This window comes from Diuraphis noxia, unplaced genomic scaffold (genome assembly GCF_037042655.1).
Source record: "Diuraphis noxia isolate RWA-SAM2 unplaced genomic scaffold, SU_Dnox_SAM2 contig0004, whole genome shotgun sequence".
NCBI lineage: Eukaryota > Metazoa > Arthropoda > Insecta > Hemiptera > Aphididae > Diuraphis > Diuraphis noxia.
The window spans coordinates 64,721,492-64,741,939 of NW_028301714.1; the positions used below are offsets into that span (position 1 = coordinate 64,721,492).

General features: G+C 28.2%; 4 protein-coding genes across 7 annotated transcripts; 2 read left to right on the forward strand and 2 right to left on the reverse strand.

The window, feature by feature from the left end:
• Positions 1 to 37: 37 nt before the first annotated feature.
• LOC107163236 (arrestin domain-containing protein 3-like) lies at positions 38 to 4,889 on the reverse strand. 2 transcript variants are annotated; one of them, XM_089226827.1, is made up of 7 exons: positions 4,758 to 4,889; positions 4,607 to 4,681; positions 2,988 to 3,170; positions 2,449 to 2,657; positions 1,197 to 1,379; positions 928 to 1,119; positions 40 to 860 (listed from the first exon to the last, which is right to left on the reverse strand). In XM_089226827.1, exons 3-7 carry the CDS (start codon positions 3,112 to 3,114, stop codon positions 612 to 614), a joined length of 960 nt encoding a protein of 319 aa, XP_089082953.1. In that variant the 5' UTR covers positions 3,115 to 3,170; positions 4,607 to 4,681; positions 4,758 to 4,889; the 3' UTR covers positions 40 to 611. The 2 variants fall into 2 exon arrangements, with proteins under 2 accessions (XP_015366034.2, XP_089082953.1); XM_015510548.2 differs by lacking the exons at positions 4,607 to 4,681; positions 4,758 to 4,889 and adding an exon at positions 3,231 to 3,484 and having other exon boundaries at positions 38 to 860.
• A 375-nt stretch (positions 4,890 to 5,264) lies between these two features.
• Positions 5,265 to 9,572, forward strand: LOC107163292 (uncharacterized). The gene is made up of 2 exons (XM_015510639.2): positions 5,265 to 5,598; positions 6,137 to 9,572. The coding sequence occupies exons 1-2, from the start codon at positions 5,527 to 5,529 to the stop codon at positions 6,503 to 6,505; spliced, it is 441 nt and encodes a 146-aa protein (XP_015366125.1). The 5' UTR covers positions 5,265 to 5,526; the 3' UTR covers positions 6,506 to 9,572.
• Positions 9,573 to 11,203: 1,631 nt separating this feature from the next.
• On the reverse strand, positions 11,204 to 13,575 carry LOC107163091 (40-kDa huntingtin-associated protein-like). 3 transcript variants are annotated; one of them, XM_015510350.2, is made up of 8 exons: positions 13,248 to 13,575; positions 12,973 to 13,049; positions 12,857 to 12,903; positions 12,581 to 12,783; positions 12,280 to 12,505; positions 12,089 to 12,188; positions 11,907 to 12,028; positions 11,204 to 11,819 (listed from the first exon to the last, which is right to left on the reverse strand). In XM_015510350.2, the coding sequence occupies exons 2-8, from the start codon at positions 13,038 to 13,040 to the stop codon at positions 11,671 to 11,673; spliced, it is 915 nt and encodes a 304-aa protein (XP_015365836.1). In that variant the 5' UTR covers positions 13,041 to 13,049; positions 13,248 to 13,575; the 3' UTR covers positions 11,204 to 11,670. The 3 variants fall into 3 exon arrangements, with proteins under 3 accessions (XP_015365836.1, XP_015365819.1, XP_015365827.1); XM_015510333.2 differs by having other exon boundaries at positions 11,204 to 11,834; positions 13,248 to 13,555; XM_015510341.2 differs by lacking the exon at positions 13,248 to 13,575 and having other exon boundaries at positions 11,204 to 11,834; positions 12,973 to 13,179.
• A 234-nt stretch (positions 13,576 to 13,809) lies between these two features.
• Positions 13,810 to 16,564, forward strand: Had1 (beta Hydroxy acid dehydrogenase 1). Its single transcript, XM_015510320.2, has 6 exons — positions 13,810 to 14,334; positions 14,545 to 14,732; positions 15,038 to 15,246; positions 15,308 to 15,465; positions 15,531 to 15,673; positions 15,937 to 16,564. The coding sequence occupies exons 1-6, from the start codon at positions 14,300 to 14,302 to the stop codon at positions 16,146 to 16,148; spliced, it is 945 nt and encodes a 314-aa protein (XP_015365806.1). The 5' UTR covers positions 13,810 to 14,299; the 3' UTR covers positions 16,149 to 16,564.
• The last annotated feature ends 3,884 nt before the right edge of the window (positions 16,565 to 20,448 follow it).

A 20,448-nucleotide genomic window follows, 5' to 3' on the forward strand; every position in this document is an offset into this window, starting at 1 on the left:
ATAATAGGTTATATAGATAGATAATAAGCACAATAAATTATGTTATGTAGTAGTATTATTATTATTTATATTGTATATATTATTTTAAATTTTAAAGTTAAATTTAAAAACAAGTTAAATATTATATTACATAGGAATCATAACACTGTATTATATAATTAAAAATTTTTGTAGTATCTGCGATTTCAAATATTACATTCAAAAAATTAATACCTACTTACAAAATTTAAGATACTGAAGGAACTGGAACTAGGTATATATTTATACAAATCTAAAAATGAATTGTTATAATAATTGTATTCAATGTTCATAAAATAATATGAATTAAATTCTATCCTCGGCGATGACAATTATTAGAAAAACTATCAATGTTCTTTGGGTCATCTTTTTTCTTTTACAATTAAAATATTTAAACTTAAGTATCTATATAAGACTTGTACTTCATTAAATTGTTTATTTTGGTTCGTCTACGATATTGTTTGTACATGATATCATAATATATTTAATATGAATATTGTATAATACATGTATACTATATTACTATGCAGGCTCTTTGATAGACATTTTTTGCACTAAAGCAAAATTTTAAATGCCAGTTTTCTTTATTATAGTTAATATAATTGATTACTTGGAACTACTTGTTGAGCATATCCAGGAACTGAAATTAGCTCAGTAACATCTTTAGCCGGAAGATGATTTGTTAGAATTGGTTCATTTGAAAAGTTACATTGATTTGATGGTAGAAAAGAATAATCAAATTGATGAGTGGCGGTAGGTATTATCATTGGGATATCTCCCAATACTATGTTAGTAGAAATTACTTCATTTATATTATAACCTCCACTTACACAAGCCTCAATCTAAAACAAAAAGAAAACAAATCAATTAAAACTATTCCCATAAAATAACAGTATATGATGTATTTACATGTAGAAAATATGTATCAGTTATAATTCCACAATATTTTAAATTTGGTATTATTAAATTATTTGGAATTTGAATTTGTTCCACGCGGGTTTTCGAAGAGTGTTTTTCAACACCATCCACACATACATTTACAATCGTAAATGTTTTACACTTTGTTTTACTACTTGGGAATCGTGCTTTAAATTTCAGTAACTATAAAATAGAATACAATATTCTTAAAATCAGTAATTATTATCTTATATAATTTTTTATTATGAGAAAATTATTACTCTTTCCAGTTTTATTATAACAGAATCTACATCCATATTGCTGTTATTATCCAGTTCAACTGTAACTGGTATAGATTGTCCTGGAACAAAACCAGTATGAGGAACATAGACAATCATTGTCATTGGTCCTGACTTGCAACAACAGCAACAGTAAAACTTCTCTCTTTCTAGTATTTTAGGTTCCTGAAAGGATAATATTAAAAGTTGCACACAAAAAACTATGTCTAATCAAACTTATTGTAATTTATCATATTTTATTATTTTATTTGATGTGGAGCTATTGCATTGAATATAGTTTTGCTGTAATATTTAATATTTTTTCATTTACTATTATAGTTATTAGGCTATTTGATAATATGTGTACTAAACATATTAAATGAATGTTTACATTTTAAGGAATTATTTTACGATGTTTTTATTTACAAGTATTCAAATGTACACAAACACTTATTATGTATTGTATTCTCATATAATATATGAATAGGTAACTATGTATATTTTATTTATACATTAAATATATAACTATATTCAACAACATGTACATAGGTAATACTATTATGTATTTTATAATTTTGTATTTTTTTAATATATTATATAATGAAAGAAGACTGCTTGATTTATCATCACACAGCTCATTCGGCTCTAAAAAAGCTATTTGGGCTATTTGAGGCTAATTGAGTGGTAAAATTAACATGCAAAATTAATTAAGGACCTGTTATTCTTTTTATAACTCACTAAAATTATGAAAGAGTTCTACATTATAACAAGATTAGATTGAAAAATGTGCCCATCAGTGGTAATCTAGGCCGAGATCATAAATACGAATATGAGGTCTAGGGTGCTACTTGGAGTATAACACCAAAAGCTATTTGGTGCATTGAGTATCAGAAATTTTTACTCAAAATTTGTTTTAAAGTTAGATTCGGGTTGAGCATAAAAGTTGTATTAATAAAAATTAATATATATTTGTTAATTAATTATGTTGTTGTATTAAACATATTGCCAAATGTGAATCCCTAATAACTGCCGTTTTCAATGGCTAGTAATTTTCGTTCATTAATCACAATATTATACCCATAGGTAAGTGATCCTAATTGAAACATCATTTTTAACTCTATAAAAAACATAAGTTCTAGTAATATGTTTTTAATTTCTCGTGGACATAGTTAAACTAAACTTTAGTCTCAATATTACAGCTATTATATTAAATCCTCAAAGATATAATATTAAGCATGTTTTAACTTTTACTTACAGCTAAAGATGGTTCATCATTCAAATTTAAGGCAGAAATAACTTGAAATTCAATTTCTTTACCTTTCTTAATATCCCAAGGTATACTAATTACTGCTTTAGCTGTATATTGTATACGCCCGTACTCTGCTTCAAATGTTGTTGGTAAGTGTTCTGGTAAAGAAACACTAAATTGATAAATATATTCCCCTTCTTTTAAAAGTAATTTTCCTAAAAACACAAACATATTTATTTTTTATTGGAAAAAACCTCAATTATTACATATAACATTTATAAATGCTAAGGCTTAAATTAAATGTAAGAAATAGCAATTTATATACAATTTATTATAAAAAAGTAGTACATAGTTATCATTTTTATAACATTAAAAAATAAACAGAAATGTATGATTTTTAAGAGAAAAATATACAGAAATACTGAAGGATACCGTGTTTTATTGCAATCTTGGGATAAATCGTTCAAATAAGAGATTTGTTCATATAATATTTGTTATTAAATATCAAATATTTAACCATCAACTGGATTAAGTGAAAAACTCACCTTCCCCGCCTGCCAATATTATTTTGTGATTAAAATATTCTTCTTTTGCAGTATATCTTTCAGTTTTAGTCTTATTATGTGTAAGGCTATGCCTTCTATTTCCATTCTTACTATTTCTTCGGGTCATAAGATTATGTTCTTTCCACAACACATTACCTTCTCCTCGAAATTTTAATTTCACTTCTGAAACATAATAAAACTTTTATGTTATGCACCCAATTACTAAAGATTTATTTTACCTACTTTTTATTTTAACAGAATCGCTAACAATAATTAAAACTTTGCCAGTAATTATTTCACCAGGGGTAAATACTGCAGTTGGATTATCAAATATAATTTGTAAATTGTTCACACCCATTTTGTTTTAGCCAAAACTGTGTTAAGGTAAATTTTTAAACATTGTATTAAAACTGAATAACTAAGATGAACTAATAAATATACTTATCATTACTAATTTTGGTATGCTCTTATACTGAATAGTTGTTGACTTATGAAGTAATAATAGGCTACAAAGTTTATTAGTTTATATAATAATAAATATTTGGATAACTAATTCTTAAGCAAGTATTACCAATTCCAAGAAAAAAATATGTATATATACCTAGGTACTTATTTGTTGTACACTTCACATTAATCTTTAGATTAGAATATTATATATATTTATTTTTTTTTATTAACTTACATAGGATGAAGTATTTAGTACAACATTTATGGTACATATTAGATCATTATTCCTAAATTGTTACTGATATGTATTATTATATTATAGTTAAAAAAAAAATGAATACAATTTGTAATTTTGAAATTATAATTAATTAAGTACCTATTAAATATTATATGGTTATTCAATACATTATATACTTTATAGTTTATGCCATAGCCATACTGTATGGCAAAGGCGTGTCCAGACTTCATCCGCAGGTCATGCACAACAGTGGTATACATTGACGGATATCCGGGGGGGGGGGATCTTGGGGGCTTACCCCCCCCCCCCCGATATCCGCAAATCCCCCTCTAAAATGTTTTCCATTTTATATTAAATCTGAAATGACTATTGCCAGAAATTTTATAAATAAAATCAAACATGATTTGACTATTGACGATTTGAAAACATCAATAAAAAAAGATATTTTTCCAAATGTCTATAAAATGCTTCAAACTTACTTTACCTGTCAGCTCTTCGACTTGCGATTGATCTTTTTAGGCTATACGAAGAATAAAGACTTGGGTGAGAACTTCTATGTATCAAGAACGTTTTACAAATCTTTCTATTCTACATATTATAGAGAAAGAAGTAACAAAAAATATACAAATAAGTTGTACGTTTTTTATTAGGAATAAAAACCAATTTCTTTTATCAGGTAAATAAATAACTACCTAGGTATGTTATATTATGGAATTGTATTTAATATTTTTAAAACTACAAATTTTCTTGATGTATATTAATATATTATTATAATTCTAACCGTTGTTTTATTTATAATATACTTCTATTATCAATGGTAACAAGGAAAGTATAAATTATCAAGCAGTCCACGTGATGAAAATCAAAAAACTAAATACGAAATCAGTAACTTACAATAAAAAAATTATATTATGTACCGCAATTTATAATGTACCTTAGTTGGATCAAATTTCGCAGGCCATGCCCCGTAGACATGGGTGAATAGGCCAATTTTGGCCTACCGGAAAATCTAATAAAGCATGAAAAAAATTTAAAAATACATGATATTAAAGGGCCCCATTACCGAAATACGAAGGGGGGCTCACCGAAAAATGCCAGGTTGCCCGGTAGTCCTATCCGCCCATGCCCGTAGACATGCCTTACAGAGGCGGTTTGAATGTATTATACTTGGTGGTGCAAGACAATATATAGACACCCCCCCCCCCCCACCACCATCATAATAGAGATTACAAATAAATATTTTTTAATAAGTTTATAGTTTATAATTATAAGGTCTTATATTCTTAACTCGACGCTTTCGACAGTTTCAGCCACGATTATTATTTATCATATGTCATTGATTAGGTACTTTATTACTTTTTTCATTTATTGAACACTAAAATTAAACATTGCGGTCAGCACATGCTCAACCAAGACCACCCACACCCCTAACATTGGCGGTGCAGTGTACCAAAAACAGTATAGGTACTCAAACCGCCTCTTTACAAATGAATGACGTTACTGCAATACAACAATACCTAAATTAGCAGTTAAAAAAATTTTTAATATATTATATGAGTTAATCATCTCTTGTATCAAAAAAAAAAAAAAAACTATTCAGAATAAGAATTCCCACTAGCTTGACGAAAACTCGTCTCGTTCGCGCATGTTTGTTGCCACCAAGTGGCGTTGATGTCAGCAGCGCCGCCGCCGCAGACATTTCGCAGATGTATACGTAGTGAGCTATAATATCACATGCGTCTATGCCACAAGTGGTTTACACGTTCATTCCGCAACATACCAAAACACCGCGCACCCTTCGATATTTGTTCTGTTTTTTTTTTTGGTATATTGTGAATTATTTATTTATCCAACATGGCAGACAGTGTTAGTGAGGATAATCCTGAATATGGCCCATCACCAATTAAAAAGGGAAAAAGTGGAAAAGTGAGTACTATATAATATAATTTATAAATCTGTTATCATTCTCAATTTTAAATACGCAGACTTTGGTAAAATACTTTTATAAATTATTTTGAATAAATACTCAAACACTTATGAAAAATGGTATTCAGAACATATATTCAAATATTTCATAAAAAAAGTATTCCGGATAAAGTATTTTAAATACATCAGAAATATTACAAATACTTTTTTAATATTTTTAAATTTTTGTATTAAATATTAAACTTTAAATTTGCCAATATATATAATTTAATAATTCTAAATATAATATATATTATATTAAGAAATTTTTAATTTTTAATTTTAAAATGTGTATGATAGTGTAGGAAAATAATAAAACAATTATTATCGTAGTTACTCCGAATACTGTCGAGAAAAGTATTCTAAATAATTAAAAAAGTATTTCTGAATACTGTATTTGGAACACTTTATTCGGAATAGGTACTAGCTAAGACTGCAAATACGTCCTCCAAGACAGCAATTTTATTAAGACTTATGTTTTTAAATATTTATATTTCAGATTATAAGTGAGGATTTAAGAATCCATGTTATAAATATGTACAAATGTATTATACAAGACGAACCTACCATGTCCATGAGAAGAATTCGAGACCAAATATCTGAAGTATTGTGTATTAGCGACCGTTCAATACACAACATTATTAAGACGTATAAGGAGACAAACACTGTGCCTGTTCCAAAACAAACAAGAAAAAAGAAATCATTTCGTGATCTTTTTGATGATTTTGCAAAAAACGCGGTACGTATAGGCACGTTCACAGCATATGGTTTCGCCGTGAAATTCCTACGGTTGATAAAATCTACCAAGCCGTATCCGCCGACGACAGTTTGCCACCGATATCAAGAACAAATTTATTTCACCTTCTGAAAGACTTAGATTTCCGGTGTAGTAAAAGAAGTAGGAACAGTGCTATGACCGAAAAAAAATGAAATTGTCGTGTGGCGAAGAATGTATTTGGACAACATCAAAAAATACCGGGAAGAGGGTCGACATATTTATTTTTGACGAGACATGGGTGAATGCTGACGACTGTACTTCGAAAACGTGGGTCGACGAAACAATCAAATCTCGCCGTGATGCATTTCTAAAAGGTCTATCGACAGGTGCTGTTAATCCATCGGGCAAAGGAAAATGGCTCATTGTACTCCACATCGGCTCAGAAGACGGTTTTCTACCCGGGGGTTTGCTGTGTTTCGAATCAAAAAAAAACACAAATGACTACCATGATGAAATAAATGGGGACACATTTCGTGAGTGGATGGAGGGCATCCTACCTCGCCTCCGTTATTGTCATGGACAACGCTTCCTACCATACAGTTAAAATCGACAAAGCCCCAACATCAAATACAAGAAAGGCGGATATTATAAAGTGGTTAGAGGATAAGGGAGAAGTCATAGACCGATCTATGGTTATCCCTCAACTATTGCACATGGTGAAACAAGTGAAGCCACTACATACTAAGTATATGTTATTGACGAGCTTGTTAAAGCAAATAATCATAGTGTTACGATTCCCGCCATACCACTGCGAGCTTAACCCCATTGAGCTCGCTTGGTCATCGGTGAAGAACCACGTCCGGATGAATAATACTACATAGGTACAAGCTTCCAGACGTCAAAAATGTATTAATAGAGGGCATCAATTGAGGTGACGCAGAGATGTGGAAAAATTTTATAAGCCACACCAAAAAGGAGGAGATCAATTTTTACGAAGTTGATGATATTATAGACGAGGTCTTGTCGGCGGAAAAAACGGATTTGTTGATGACCATTACGGGAGACACGTCATCGTCTGAAACGGATTCAGATTCTGATCAGCATGGGCGGATAGGCTTACCGGGAAATCGGGCATTTCCCGGTGCCCCCCCCCCCTTCGTATTGGTTTTGTGGCCCTTTAATATTATATATTATTAAATTCTTTTTCATATGGGGCCCGTTTTTAAAATTTTCCGGTAGGCCAAAAATCCGCCTATCCGCCCATGCTGATCAGTAATTTAAAACGTACCTTAATTTTTAAAATCCTTCGCTTTTTTTATTGCATCAGTTATGGTTGTGCTTTACAGCTCGAGCTCTACATTATTTCTTCTTCTCTATTCTTCACTGATATTATCCTTAATTGATCCAAAGATTTAACTCAATATTTTTCTTTCAAATTTTAAAAATTTATTTTTATCTGATTTTCTTATTGGCCATGGTCCTGCTCCACAGAATTACTGGACGGATCAGTGTAGTATATAATTGCGTTTTTAGTTCTTTAGATAATGATCAGGGGCTCAATCCAAAATAAATATTAGCTACCTACTTAAGAGGACGTTATACCCGCATGTGTTGTCTCCATCATCTTACAAGTGCGTAACAGCGTATCATAGCAAATTTTATTTTCAGTAAAACACGTGTAACTCTGTTAGTTATAAATTTAGAGTGAAAAGACCTCTAATAAAATTTCAAGGTAAGATAATTATCTAGACAACCTCATAAGCTTTTTATCATATTTTAATTTTAAAGCGAGTTATAAGTATTTTAAGAAGTAAAAACTATTTACAATTTTAAAATACTCATAACTCGCTTCAAAATTATAATACAGTAAACCTCTCTATAACGAACACTCTATTAAACGGAATCCTCCTTATTATGGAAAATGTCAATAGACCTGATGCAAATAATAAATGCAATTACTATCTTTCTATGACGAACAATTTATAACAGAAAAAATGTTTGATCCCAAGCAATTCCATTGCGGAAATGTTTTACTGTACGATAAAACGCTCACGAGGCATAGGCGTAACTAGACCTTAAAGTTAGGGGGGGGCTGAAGCCCTAACATATTTAATATATTTAACAAATGGGGGGCTCTGCCCCCACCCCCCCCCTTATACTTATTCCTTAAATCATAACATTATTTTATTATTATAATTTTTGTAGTGTGTATCGTGTATGGCATGTATAAAACAGATTATAAAAATGTGGTATTGAGTTAGGTTAACATTAAAATAGTAACATATTATTATTATAACATTTTTTTACGAATAATCGTACGTCTTTTACGTCAATTTTTGTGTTCAGTTTATTGACAACTTCTAAGTAGTATTTATATAGTTAAAAATACACGAAATGATACGTATTACGTCACAGGGCCATTACACAACAATTTGATAACCAAAAAAATAAATATTTTTCCAAGATATTAATAAAAAAAAAGATATTTAAAATTTAAAAAGATAATTAAGTTTAAAAACGTAGCTTCCGTTGGTGGGACTAGGTATTTTTACAGGGGGGGGCAAAAATATGTTTTGGGGGGCTTAGCCCCCCCCCAAGTCCCCCCTAGTTACGCCTATGCCACGACGTTGTCTAGATAATAATATTATCTTTAAATTTTATTAGAGGTCAATTCACTCTAAATGTTAAGTTAACCAGAGCTACATGTGTTCTGCTGAGCGTACAATTTGCTATGTTACGCACTTATAAGAGTATAAGACGGAGACAACACATACCTACGGCCATACGGGTATCAAGTATTTATTGTAAATTATCACGCTTATATACAATATCACCATATTAGTTTATTCATCAATTTGTAGTATAAGATTGATCATGAAATATTTTAAATACATGTAGCATTATTAATACTGTCTTTAATTTTTCACTCTAATATTAAATATTTTAAATTTAGACAAATTTTGTTAGTGAACCTCACATTTAATTTTAAAATGCAAACTTATATTTCTAGTTACATAAACTATATATTTGTATGTATTATAATATAAAAGTAAGTTGTTATTTATAATCATTTGAAGTTTAGTAATTTTCGTTACCCCTAATAATTTGAGACGCATTATCCTGCTCGTCTAAATTATTAATCATTATGAACAAAAGTCTATCGGCTAAAGGTGCTGCTTTAGATAAAGTTTGATAATCAATTCTCTCCAATATTGAAGCTAAATACACAAGATTTGATCTACTGAATGAGTTTGATGATGTATAATATGAACTAACTATATTATAATATATTGCCCGATATTGGTATACTCCACATAACTTGAACTTTTCTTGGCCCTTAAAATGTTTTTAAGTTATGTTGTAGGCGTAGAAGGTAGAACTGAAAAAATATCTAAATTTATTTTTATTTCCCTTTAAATTCAAATTATAGAGATTCAACTGTATGTATTTGAGTTAAAACGTGGTAATTTATAGCAGCAATTCTCAATTGGGGGGGTCGCCAACAATTATTTTAGGTCACCAATTCATGTGGTAAAAAAATTGTTTCACTTAGAATCTTATAATTAATAGTAAATGTTATAATATATATATATATATTTTTTGGACAGTCCGATAGTCGATAAAAACATTAAAAACGTACTATTTATTTATAATACAATTTAAGGCTAATTACAGATAATATAACGCGATGTTCAGAATATTTTTTCAGGGTTTCGTTAGTTGTATCGCAGAATAGGTATATGAAATGTATTTCATATATTCTGTGGCTGTATGTCGTACACCAGTTGGTACACTATTTGTACATATTGTACGTTTAATTCAATACCTAAAGTGGATACTGGATAACACACTAGGCGATTCTAACGCGCATCTCCACGCGTTTCGAACGTCGCAATTAATCGCCCAAATTTAAACATATACTTTTATATGGGCTTTTTCACACACGAAAATGAGACGCGCCGAAACGTTCATATTTAATTTTGAGCGTAAAACGCTGATGAACGCGTCGACACGCTTCTAATGTGTAAAACCGCGACGTTCGAAACGCCTAGTGTTATCCACTTAATAATATGAGTAAGCAAACATCTTCGTCAAATTGTTTTAAACAACCCTCAAAATAATTTATGATTAGCAAATCTTTCAGATATATTTTCTATTCTCAACGACCTAAATTGAGTTTACAAGGGCCATATACTAATATTTTTACATCAAACTATAAACTAGAAGCATTTCTTAACAAAATCGAACTATGAGAAAAAGAGTACAAAAGCTTACGTTTGATATGTTCCCATCCTTTTTTTGAATGGTGGAAAAAAAAATAATAAATGAAATGCAAAATATTATTGCGATTCATTTATTAAAACTAAAAGAAAAATTTCTTAAATATTTTGATCTAACTAAAGATATTCGTCCAAACAGTTTATGGGTTATTAATCCATTTATTAAATCAGAAATAAATAAATTATCATCATTAAATGAAGAAAAATTAATTGAGTTATATTCAGACAAAGGGTTGGAACAGATTTGAAATAGTAATAAAAACATAAGTAAATGTTGGATCAAAATTCAATATGAGTATCCTGTATTAACAGAGAAAGCTTTAAAAAAGTTAATTTCTTTTTCAACATACTCTTATGCGGAGCAGGATTTTCTACTATGACTACAATTAAAACTAAATCGAGAAATTGGCTGGATATATCGTCAACAATGACAATAAGTCTATACAAATCTGTTGAGCCAAGGATTGACAAAATTATTTCAAATCAACAGCAAAAGAATCTTTAAATTAAAAAAAATATTAAAATGTACACAATATACCTTTTTTTGTAAAATATGTACACAAATAAATACAATAATAACAGTTTAATTCAATTTTTTAATGCTTACATTACAAAAGGGTCGTTAGACATCTTGGTGGCATTATACTCATTATAGGGGGTCGCAAACTCAAAAAGGTTGAGAACCGCTGATCTATAGCGTAGATTATACATATCTTTCATTTAACAACATTTTAGCTTAACTCTTGCTTCTTAGACATCTACATAATATTCTCTTTACTCAAAAAAATTAAAATCTAATAATATCAAATTATTTTGGTATAATTAAATAAACTTAGTTTTTCGTATGATACATATTTGGTTTAATTTTTAATTTCCAATCAATAACATTTTTAAAGAAAAATAACAATTTTAGCATATAAAATCTAGTATAAAACACTTAAAATTAAGTATCTAATTTAAATTATAACAAATTAAAATTTATCTTTAAAAACAATAAATATCAAATATAATTATATAGTATACAAAAAAGTTAAGCTATGTCAGTGTATTGATTAACACTGCTAACAAATGTCTTTGTTCGGATGTTAAGTGAGGAGTAAAATCAGATTCAATTGTACCTAAGCAGGTAGTTTCACCAAGTTGGTATGCCTTAACCAAAGAACGGAGAAGACGGAACATTATATCTGATATATAAGAAACTAAAATAATAAGAATGTGAAACATTATGTTAAATGTATGATAATTAATAAAGATATTAGTATACAACTTACCTGGAGAATCAAAATTTCCATTAATCCACATGTATTTCTCTAATACTGAAGCTAAATCACTAGGCATTTTTTGGCGAGTGGGTTTTAGTATAAGTAGTAAAAATACCCGTGATATTTCACATCTAAAATTTATTTTAAAAAATTTCTTAAAATATTAAGTTTAAATTAAATTAAATATATACCTGAATAAAATATCATTATAAATGCCGATGGTTTCATTGTCTATGAAAGAAATAGTATTTGCTATTTCTGTGAATGTTAACAAAGCACCTTCATAATCTTCTATAAAAAGTAACATTTGCATTAATTACAACACAATTCACCCAATTTAAAATAATAAAATATTCTCTAAATAAAGAACAAATAAAAATACCAGAAAGAATTTGAATGGAAGTTATTTGTTCAAGGATAGCCAATTTAAGTGTATGGCTTTCATGAGGCACATCAATCATACTACTTCCGATAAAAGCCGCATCGTCTAATTTACCTAAACATACAAGAGTTTCAGCTGTTTCTAGACGAATCGAAGTTTTCAAAATATTTTCAAAGGGATTCCCTTGCCAACTATCCTCGGCATGTCGCATTTCACTTAGTCCAGCCTAAAGGATTAAAAATATTAAAAATAATTTTACTATCAATTAATTAAGAACTTATAGCTCAAATAAATATCTAACATGTAAATGTTCATTATAAGGAGATATCAAACCAGATGATTCAGTCTTCTTAAATTCTGAAAAAAACTGGCGGGCTGCTTTTTGATGAGCGAGACCTTGTTCACAGTTGTGACCCATCGACTCTTCACATTTAGCCACAGCTTGCCAACACAATGCAGCATAATCATGTTTATCATTTTTTTGACAAAAATTAGCTAGTTTACCTAAAATATAAAACAAAATATGTTAAAAATGTTCCTTAATAGGTATTTAAATAATAAATGTAAGTAATCTTACCGAATTGATCACTAGGCTCCAGAGTATTTAGCTTTCTAAATAATTTTCTAAAAAATAAAAATGAGTAATTTAAAAAACACGAAAATGGTAAAATAAAACTGTGAAGTATTACTTACTTTTTTGTTTTATTTAGTATAATTTTATAATGGTGAATAATCTCTTCGGGATTATTGAAATTAGCCATTTTATAAAACTAATAACAAATAATAATAATATTAAAAAATAAAATTAAACTATCAAATATCAATGGACTTTTATAATAGCAATTTAACAGTAATTTACTATGTGTCTATGTATATAAATTATATTTGTTGTACAACTTTAAATAATAAAATAGGAAATTGGTATAAGATTGCCGTTATTTTATTAAGTTAATAAGTTTATAACTTACTAGATAGTATATAGATGGTAAATACTAAATAGACAACTAAAAAACTGTGTGAGTAAATAGGCTTGATTGTAAAAAGTATTAAATAAAAATGATAATATGTTATCATTTTGTTATCAAACTCGAATATTTTTTATTTCTAAAATCAGTTGTTATCATGGAATACTCGAAGAGGTAAGACGTGGTCACGGGCCACGGCATCACAATTTGAATTTTATTTTTAATGACGTATAGAACTGTTCAGTTAGTTAATCATGGTATAGAACTATAGAAGACGTGTACTCTGTTGTCCGTAGTGTACACTGTACAGAATACAGACCGACTATGCCGAGTCTGTGAAACCGTTAATCGCAGGCCACGGCTATTCGCCAATGTAGTAGAGTACTATAAAAAAAAAATATATACTACTAATTACTACAATATTTTTTTTGTTATATGATTATCTATGACTACAGTCCACAATTATATTATTATTCATGTATTATTACTTATTGTATCATTTGTATCAGTATAATATAATATATTTTATGTCAGTGGCTAACAATTCACGTAAATAATAGAAAGATCAACAAACGTGAATGTCATATGACGTATAAAAAAAGTAGTAGGTGTCGCAAATATTGTTATTTGTTAACCACCTTCACTTTATGTTTGAAAATAATGATGAAATAATTGATTTGATTATTTAATCTTGAAATGCTTAGATAATAGCTTACAACTCTCAACTTCTAACGGCTTTCTAATCAGCTTGTGATGAATACGATCATTGGTTCGTAAATCGTAATATAAAACATTATTATAATGAAATATATTATTGTGTAATTAACTGAAACATAAAGATAATAATATACCATTAATAAGAATTCTTGTTAATTATAATTTTTATAATCAGAGTAATCACACCGATATTCATCAGATCACTGCATCACCGCAAAGAATTAAATAGGTCATCTTTTCGAAGTAAAAACATTTTTTTTTAGTCTTGAGTTTTATTTCAGTGTTCAGTCATTAATCTCCAATAACCTAACCAATATCAGGTACCTTTATATATTAATATGGCCGAAAAAGGAAAAATTGGAATCATTGGAAGGTAAAAACAAAGAATATTATATTATTTAATATTTTCTTATAAATCGAAAACTATTGATTTTCTCAAATCTTTTCTATACCATTATCAAAATGTTCAAATTGTATTATTTTTACTGTTTCTACTATAATTTTTAATTTATAAATAAATATTAAGGATGCAATAATATAAGAAAATATGCATTAATTATATAAAGATATTTTTAATTTGCAGTGGTCTAATAGGCCAAAGTTGGGCTATGTTATTTGCAAGTGCTCGTTACAATGTAACCATCTATGACATTAACTTAGAGTTAGTGAATACAGCTTGTGAGAAAATTAAATCAGAATTAAAAACAATGGAAAAAAATGGAATTCTAAGGGGCAATATTACTGCTGAACAGCAAATTGAACTTATTAAAGGTACTTGACAAATTGTATTGATTTAATTGGTTATTTAATTGATTATATGTTTAATAATATTTATGTTAAAATTTGTACCAATGTTTAATGTACAAATTTACATATAAATTATAGACACAAAACAAACTAATGTAAATAATAATATGTAAATGTCTATTTTCATTTGGAAGTTTGCTAGTGAAATTAAACTAAGTAAGCATTTTAAACAATGTTTATTATATTAATTATAAACAAACATTTAAATATAAATAAAATGACCTCCATGAAACATTTTAGAATCTGATACAGTAATTTGTATTAAACAGGTGTCGTTAAATTGGAAGAAGTTGTAGAAGGAACAATTCTTATTCAAGAATGTATACCAGAAGTATTATCTTTGAAGCAACAGTTGTATGACCAAATTGATAAAATTGTTGGCTCTCAAACTATTATTTCCAGTTCAACTTCTACATTCTTACCATCAGTTCTTTCTGAAAAAATGGAACATCGTAATCAATTAATTGTTTCACATCCGGTATGTAAAATTAGTATTATTTTAATTTTAAATAAAGGTAACCTATTGTGTATTTTTAAAGGTTAACCCACCATATTTTGTGCCACTCGTAGAAATTGTACCTTCGGAATGGACTGAAGATTGGGTTATTAAGAAAACAAGGGCAATTATGGAAGAAATCAAACAGTCCCCTGTAACTCTCGCTAAAGAAGTACCTGGATTCGCTTTGAACCGCATTCAGTTAAGAACTTAAAATAAAATATGTACGAAAATGTAATTGAAATTAAAACTTAATAATCTAATAGGTATGCTATATTGAATGAATGTTGGCATCTTGTAAATGATGGAGTACTTAATGTGAAAGATGTTGACACAGTCATGTCTGAAGGTCTCGGCATGCGTTATGCATTTCTTGGTCCATTAGAAACTGCTCATTTAAATGCTGAAGGTATGTAATGTTTATTTAATTTTGTAATTGAGTAATCTATATTGCATATTAATGACAAATCTTTTAATCATAGTTCATATATTAAATTATTTCATCTAGGAACTCACTACTTACACTATCACTAATCAGTATATTATATTATTAATATGTCATCTTCATCCTAATAATATTCTATAGTTATACTATAACTTAAAATTAGTTTAATTTTTTTTGTAAAATTAATTTCATTATGTTTTTGTTATATTCTCAAAAATTAATTTCAGGTTTTGTGAACTATACAGAGCGTTATTCTAACTCTATGTATGGTGTATGCCAACATTTCAAGCCATCACCTAAGTTTGAAGGACCATTAGTAAAAGAAATTGGAGATCAATTAAATACCCAAACTCCATTGGAAGACCTCCCAAAACGTAGATTATGGAGAGATCAATCTTTGATCAAATTGTCACAACTTAAAAAGTATAATAATTATTAAAATACAGTGAAAACTCTTTATAACGAAACTCGTTATAACGAAAAACTCTATATTACGTAAATAACATTAGGTTAACTTATAATGGTTGGTTTGATTTAAAACCTATTAATTACTCTCTATTACAAAAACTCTCAATAACGAAATAAATCACATGGTCCCTTCAGATTCGTTATAGAGAGTTTTCACTGTATATAATATGCACAATATTATGCAGGTATAAAAAAAAAACCATTATACATTAATAATTGTGAAACTAATAGTAATATAAATATTTACATATTATTATATAAATTACTGATAGAAGATATATTTTTGGAATAAAAAAAATATACATATTAATTTGTTCATTTGATGCTTTATAGTGTTTTGAGTAAGTTATACCAATTATAATGTATATTTGTTACCGTTTCTGTCAAGGTTATCGAGTATTTATTATTATATTACCTATTGATTTCCTACTAATAGTGCATGCAATATTTGTTTTATTGGTCATTAAAGCGGGTACAATAGTACCCTACTTTCATTCATATTTAATTTAATATTTTTACATTATAGTATTATGGAAGCAAAAATTAATAACATTAGTATCTAAATCAATCAGTTATCTAAAATCCACCAAAACCTTATAAATCTGCCAATATATAGACTAAATAATCAATTGAAATTGATTAATACTAAAATAGACCATTTTTAGACCAGTTAAGAATTTTATGTTGTAAATTGTAATATTAATTTTTTTTTAATTTTCTATTATAAATATTAAGATTAATTTATTTTCTTGTCAAATTACTATCTCATTAATAATATAATATATTGAATAATATTAAAGTATTATAGGTGGTAAATAAAATTTTTAATATTGGTGGTTCCAATAATCATCATGACTTTTAGTCAAAATTAAATGTTGAAAAAAGTTTAAGCTACAGACGTACAATTAATTGTTATTAACTGTATTGTTATATGTCAATTACTACAGGAGACTGTTATGATATGGATTTATTAAACCAAATCTTTAAATATCTTCAGGCGCTGGCTAGGATGCTACAGCATCCCTTATCCTAAAATATATTTGATCTGATTTGTTTTTAATCTTATATTGTACAATTTTGTTTGAATGTTTGTTGTAATACTTGGTACCTATTTACGTTTTTATGTATTTTCAATGATTTATGAAAACAAAATAAAATATTTTGATATTTTTAAATAGTCCTACATATTTTAAATTAGGACTTAAAATTATATAGCATCCGATGCACTTTTTTACCTGTCTGCGCATGAATAGCTTTAATTATCATTAAAAATCCGAGTACAAATCAAAATCACTATTGTCTCTATTGATGAATTTATACACTTATTTGGTAGGTAGTAATAAATAAAGTGATGATATAATTTTTTATGATTAGTAAAATGTTCTTTTAATTGGAAATAAGGAAAATGTTTTTCAGGACAATACATATTAATATATAAGATTCCTAATTCCTAATATACCTAAGAAAGAGTATCATATTGATCTAGGACTCTCTTTTTCTAATGAATGTCTTAATTTTTAAGCCATTTAAAGAGCATTGGTATTGATGCTCCCAAAACGATTTAACATATTATGTGTACACTGTACGTTTATAAGACAAAATATTAAATAAGTATTTATATATATATATATTATGTTGATATAGCACTAAGAATGTTATTATGTACACAGTACACCTATAAGTAATTGTTATACAGAACATTCGTTTACGATATTACAAAGAATTAAATCCTACCTTAGATCTTGTTTTGGAGAAGAAAGACTTAATAACTTAGCAGATATAACATATAACATCCAAAAAAGATGACAACGATATACCTAATTGAAAAGTTTTCTCACTAGAAATGTAGAAAAAAGTGTTGATATGAGTTTTAATTTAGCAAATTTATTTAATGCATTTGTATTTTTATTTGTGTTGATACTTCAAAGTCAAGTATCTTCTAAAGTTATTTTAATATTATTATTATTTATTAGTAATATTAGTATGAAATGTTAAAATTCATAATTTTTTTTGTTTCATTAAATTATTTCTGTTTTATAAAATTTGAAAGTAATTATATTTTATATTTCCACGGGGAGGGGGAAGGGCAAATACCCAAACACGTCTCCCTAAAATACGTAGCGGTTACCCTCACTTAAATAGTTATGCACACATTTAATATACCTCATTTACATTCAACCCATTTTCGTGGGAATGAGCAAGAAAGCAGACATGAAAATGGACAGCACAAGGGTATGTAAACACGTCACTCTCGCTGACCATCATGTTCCTCGCATTGTCGCTGCCCGTTGCTCCCTCCAAGAGTGGGAAGATGAGCAGTGCGAGCAGCAGGTTAACTAGCCAGTTAGGTTGCACATAATAGCAGGACAATGTAAACACTCACTGCCTACGGGATACGACGCTGCCACTGAAGTATTTTGGTATAGCCTCGCGACACGAGGGCGAGGAGCAGCATCAATGGCTGAATGTTAATGAGGTAATAGGTACGCTCTGAAAAGTTCCTGCCCACGCCTATGGTTTTTATGGCTTAAAGATAAAAGATAGGATATAATACCTCTGACTTTTTTAAATCTATTAATTACTGATATATTTGTAATATATTGTTTTAAATATTATACAGCCATTATAATTTATAATATATTGAAATAAACTGTTTCCTTTTAATTAATATGTCCATCTTAATGTCCATTATAGATTTTTAGCACAGTCATTTTTATGGTTTTAACCAAATATAAAATATCGGTCTAAAATTATATTCAATCTTAATGACTATTTTAGTTCTGTGACCAATAGCAACTGTATAATAAATAAAAATATATTATTTGTTCGTGAAGTAATATAAACTAATATCAAATCCCAGAGTTTTTTTTATTTTCATAAGAATCAATTATTTTTTTAAATAAAATACAGTCTAGGTATGCTACTTTTACAGTCTTTAGCTTTGTATAAGTAAAATAATATTTAAAATCAGTCAAGTAGTTTTCAAGTATCCATTTAAAACGAACAATTTTACCACTCTATAGTATTTGTATGTAAAGATAAGCATAAATTGTCATTATTGATGAATTTACTTATTATCTTGAAGTAGTGTTTTATCTTTTATTCAAGTGAAAACAAAAAAACATGTAACTGTCAATTGTCTTATTAAAATATTGCTTGTTGTGCATTGTTATGATGCTATAATATCCATATAAATAGGTTAGGTTAGGTTACCTAACTACTCGGGAAACCATATTTATAATAAAGTAGCTGTTATAATTAATCTATGGTGTGTCATGCTCATGGATACACATAATGTCCTGCGAAGATTTATCAATTGCGATATCTCCTTAATAATAGTAATGGATATATCGAAATTCTGGTTTTGTAATAGAATTCATAAGGGATAAAGAACTACAATTATATTTCATGTTTTAATTTATTTTAATGTTTTGCTAGAGTTAAAAAATATTTTTTTTATTTAATTATTTTCAAAAAAATTCACTGTAGCCATTTTGTAGTGTTTATTTTTTACCAAAACATAAAAAAAAAATTTTAAAAATTAATAATTGTAGTTCTTATCCCTATGAGTTTTATAACAAAACCAAAATTTCTTTATTCTTATCTTGATTATTTCGTGAGATCTCGCAATGGGTAAATCCTCGAGGGGCACTCTGTATATTATAATGATATTATAAATATTATAAACGATATAGGTACATATATGTGTCGTGGTTTAATTATAACAATTACAAAATAGAACGATTAACGAAGAATGACGAACATTGTCATCAAGTGTCAACTGCGGAATGCAGACAGCCAACATTATATTATATTACCTACTCGTGTGTCGTGTATTCCTAATAACTATATATTACTGCATTAGCCATTAGGTAATAATTTACGTGGCACATGGTGATTATTTATTATATCTTCTGTATAGTACAACTATGATGGCAAATCTACAATAACGAGTAATAATAATTAATTAATAGTAAATTAGGTATATCAGTACAGGTATATTATGGTATTTAGGTATATATAGGTAGGTAATACTACTAATACTCCTATACTTGATTTGGATGATTTAAATGATTTAATTTGCGTGAAGACGCCTTCGCCCTGCTAAAACTTACACCAATATCTTTAATCGTTTATTATCGAAGTGTGCAAAAGTAATCGATTACGTTGAACACGGACAATAGTTTGATATTAATGTAGTTAATACTTTAGTAGTTTAATGTATGTGCTTTGTTGACTGTTTCAAATTTTCAAAAAAGAATAATATCCAG